General features: G+C 47.2%; 1 protein-coding gene across 1 annotated transcript; it reads left to right on the top strand.

Annotated features, from left to right (window-relative positions):
- Positions 1-194: 194 nt before the first annotated feature.
- Positions 195-2,077, top strand: SARC_14760 (hypothetical protein; the record flags this gene model as incomplete). Its single annotated transcript, XM_014291107.1, has 4 exons — positions 195-338; positions 582-631; positions 1,373-1,518; positions 1,865-2,077. Coding segments are annotated over 4 exons (553 nt in total), but the record flags the coding sequence as incomplete, so codon positions are not given.
- Positions 2,078-2,134: the final 57 nt, after the last annotated feature.

The following is a 2,134-nucleotide window of genomic DNA, read 5'->3' as shown; positions in this document are numbered from 1 at the left end:
GCCATATTACTGGGCAACTAACCATCCAGTCTATCCACCATGCCCCATATTACTGGGCAACTAGCAAACCAGTCCACCCACCATGCACCATAACACTGGACAACTAGCAAACCAGTCCCCCCGCCATGGCCCATAATACTGGGCAACTAACAAACCAGTCTATCCACCATGCACTGTAGTTCGGACACTTAGCGATGCTGCATATGCTGCGTGCGAGGGGTGCTGATCTGTATGCCGAGGACGAAGACGGTGGCAACGTGCTCCTATGGACCGCAGACAGGGGACACACGAAAGTGGTCACGTATCTGGTGGACGTCGTTGGGATGGATATAAACATGGTGTGTACTTTGTCTTTCATGTTCGTCTTTGTCTTTGAAAAGTCCTGCCCATAGGGCAGGTAGCCGTAGGTATGCGTTGGTTGTAGTCATGCATTTTTCCCGACTCTTCTCTTACCTCAACTATTGACGACAAGCGTCGATCTATGGTGGTACTAAATGAGAACGGAGAACGTTGGTGCACGATCCCTTCCTCGGAATACTCACTATTTATCTGCTTATTTACGTATTCATTGCACGTTGCAGGTGGATAGTGCCGGCATGACTTCCTTGCATTGGGCGGTCTACAAGAACAGGTGCGAACACAGCGTATGCCGCAGTCCTAGCTAGACACTATGCCCTTAAAACCTTAAAACACTAAAACTCTAAAACCTAAACCCCCACACTGCCACACGCTATTTAATTGCTGTGCGATGTGCAGGAGATACTGTTGGCTGTGTTGCCCTGTGGTCTGAGTCCTGTTTGTTGTTCATGTAGTGTCCTTGGCTGGCCTCGCGAGTGTCTGCGCCATCCCTTGTATTGCCTGTGCGGGATGATGTGTATTCCTTCGAAGGATGTGTCCTTATTCTTGTTGTCCTGTCATGTCCACACTTGTTAATGGGTGGTACAGGGCTATGTCTCTTGTCTCGATACTATCCCTATCTTAGCCTCGTCCACCTTGTCGTGTTTCTGGGCTCCATCTCACTCGTACAGCACAACTGCTCGCCATGTGCTCAGACATGCTGATTTTAATTTTATATTGCGTTTTTTCTGCTGTGTGAGTTTGTTGTGTATCGCCTTGTAGTTGCACAACGCCGCCCGTTATGACTTCACATATGCCTGCATGTGGACATGACAACATAAGTATATATGTGTAGCTTGGAAATCGCCTGCTTATACCTGATTGCAGAAACCAATGCCATTTGCTCTGTTTTAACCCTACAACTGCATGCACATATGCGTGATATGAACGTTTATCGTTTAGAGGGGATTGCTACTACCCTGTGCCTAGCAAGCTGTGTTTTGATCTTTGCCATGCTCGTGTACCCGACCCACAGAATTGACACTGTGCGGAAATTACTACACATCAAAGGCATTTCACTCAGCCTCAAAGATTCCGATGGCTACACGCCGGAGATGTACGCCAAGCAACGCGGTCATTCACTGGTACTAAAGTGTCTGCACATGCATCAGCAAGGTTTAGGTATGTATTTGATTGGTGGATGTGTATTTGCGTGTGTAATGACTATACGTTTATGTTTTGATTTGCGTATATATAAAGTGGTCCGTATATGATGCTTTGATTCAGTATCACACACACATTGAGTCTGTATGCAAGTATGCGACCGATAAACCGTATGATAGTGTTTAGCTATCGCGTCGGCATGATTCGCATTCATACTTTGACCGAGTGCGATAGATCTCCTCAGACGCTCGTATCGAGTTCATACTATCTCTTACCTACATAAAACCCCGTGCCGTGACATGAGGCTTATCTCCGCCATATCCTCAGACTCAATACCAGCCGACATACACCAATATCTACACAGGAGAACCTATCGTGAGCCTGCGCATGGCCGAGATTACCAGACAGTCGCCCGCATATCTGTACCCTATGTTGTGCTTACCTACCATGCTGTGGATAAGCTGGTACACAGCCTCGTTGCCTGCGGCGTTCATATTGAACACGTTGGTCATGAGCTTGTTGATGGCTCTGAGCACTCCCCGGCTGTACTCGTACGTTATGAAGAAGGGCGCGGACGGTAACCAACGCAATCCTTCACAGGAATGTTCTATATATATGTATATATATGTATGTA

Source organism: Sphaeroforma arctica (assembly GCF_001186125.1).
Source record: "Sphaeroforma arctica JP610 unplaced genomic scaffold supercont1.5067, whole genome shotgun sequence".
In the NCBI taxonomy this organism is placed as follows: domain Eukaryota; class Ichthyosporea; order Ichthyophonida; genus Sphaeroforma; species Sphaeroforma arctica.
The sequence above is the reverse complement of the archived record's forward strand: the minus strand, read 5'-3'. Positions and strand labels throughout refer to the sequence as shown.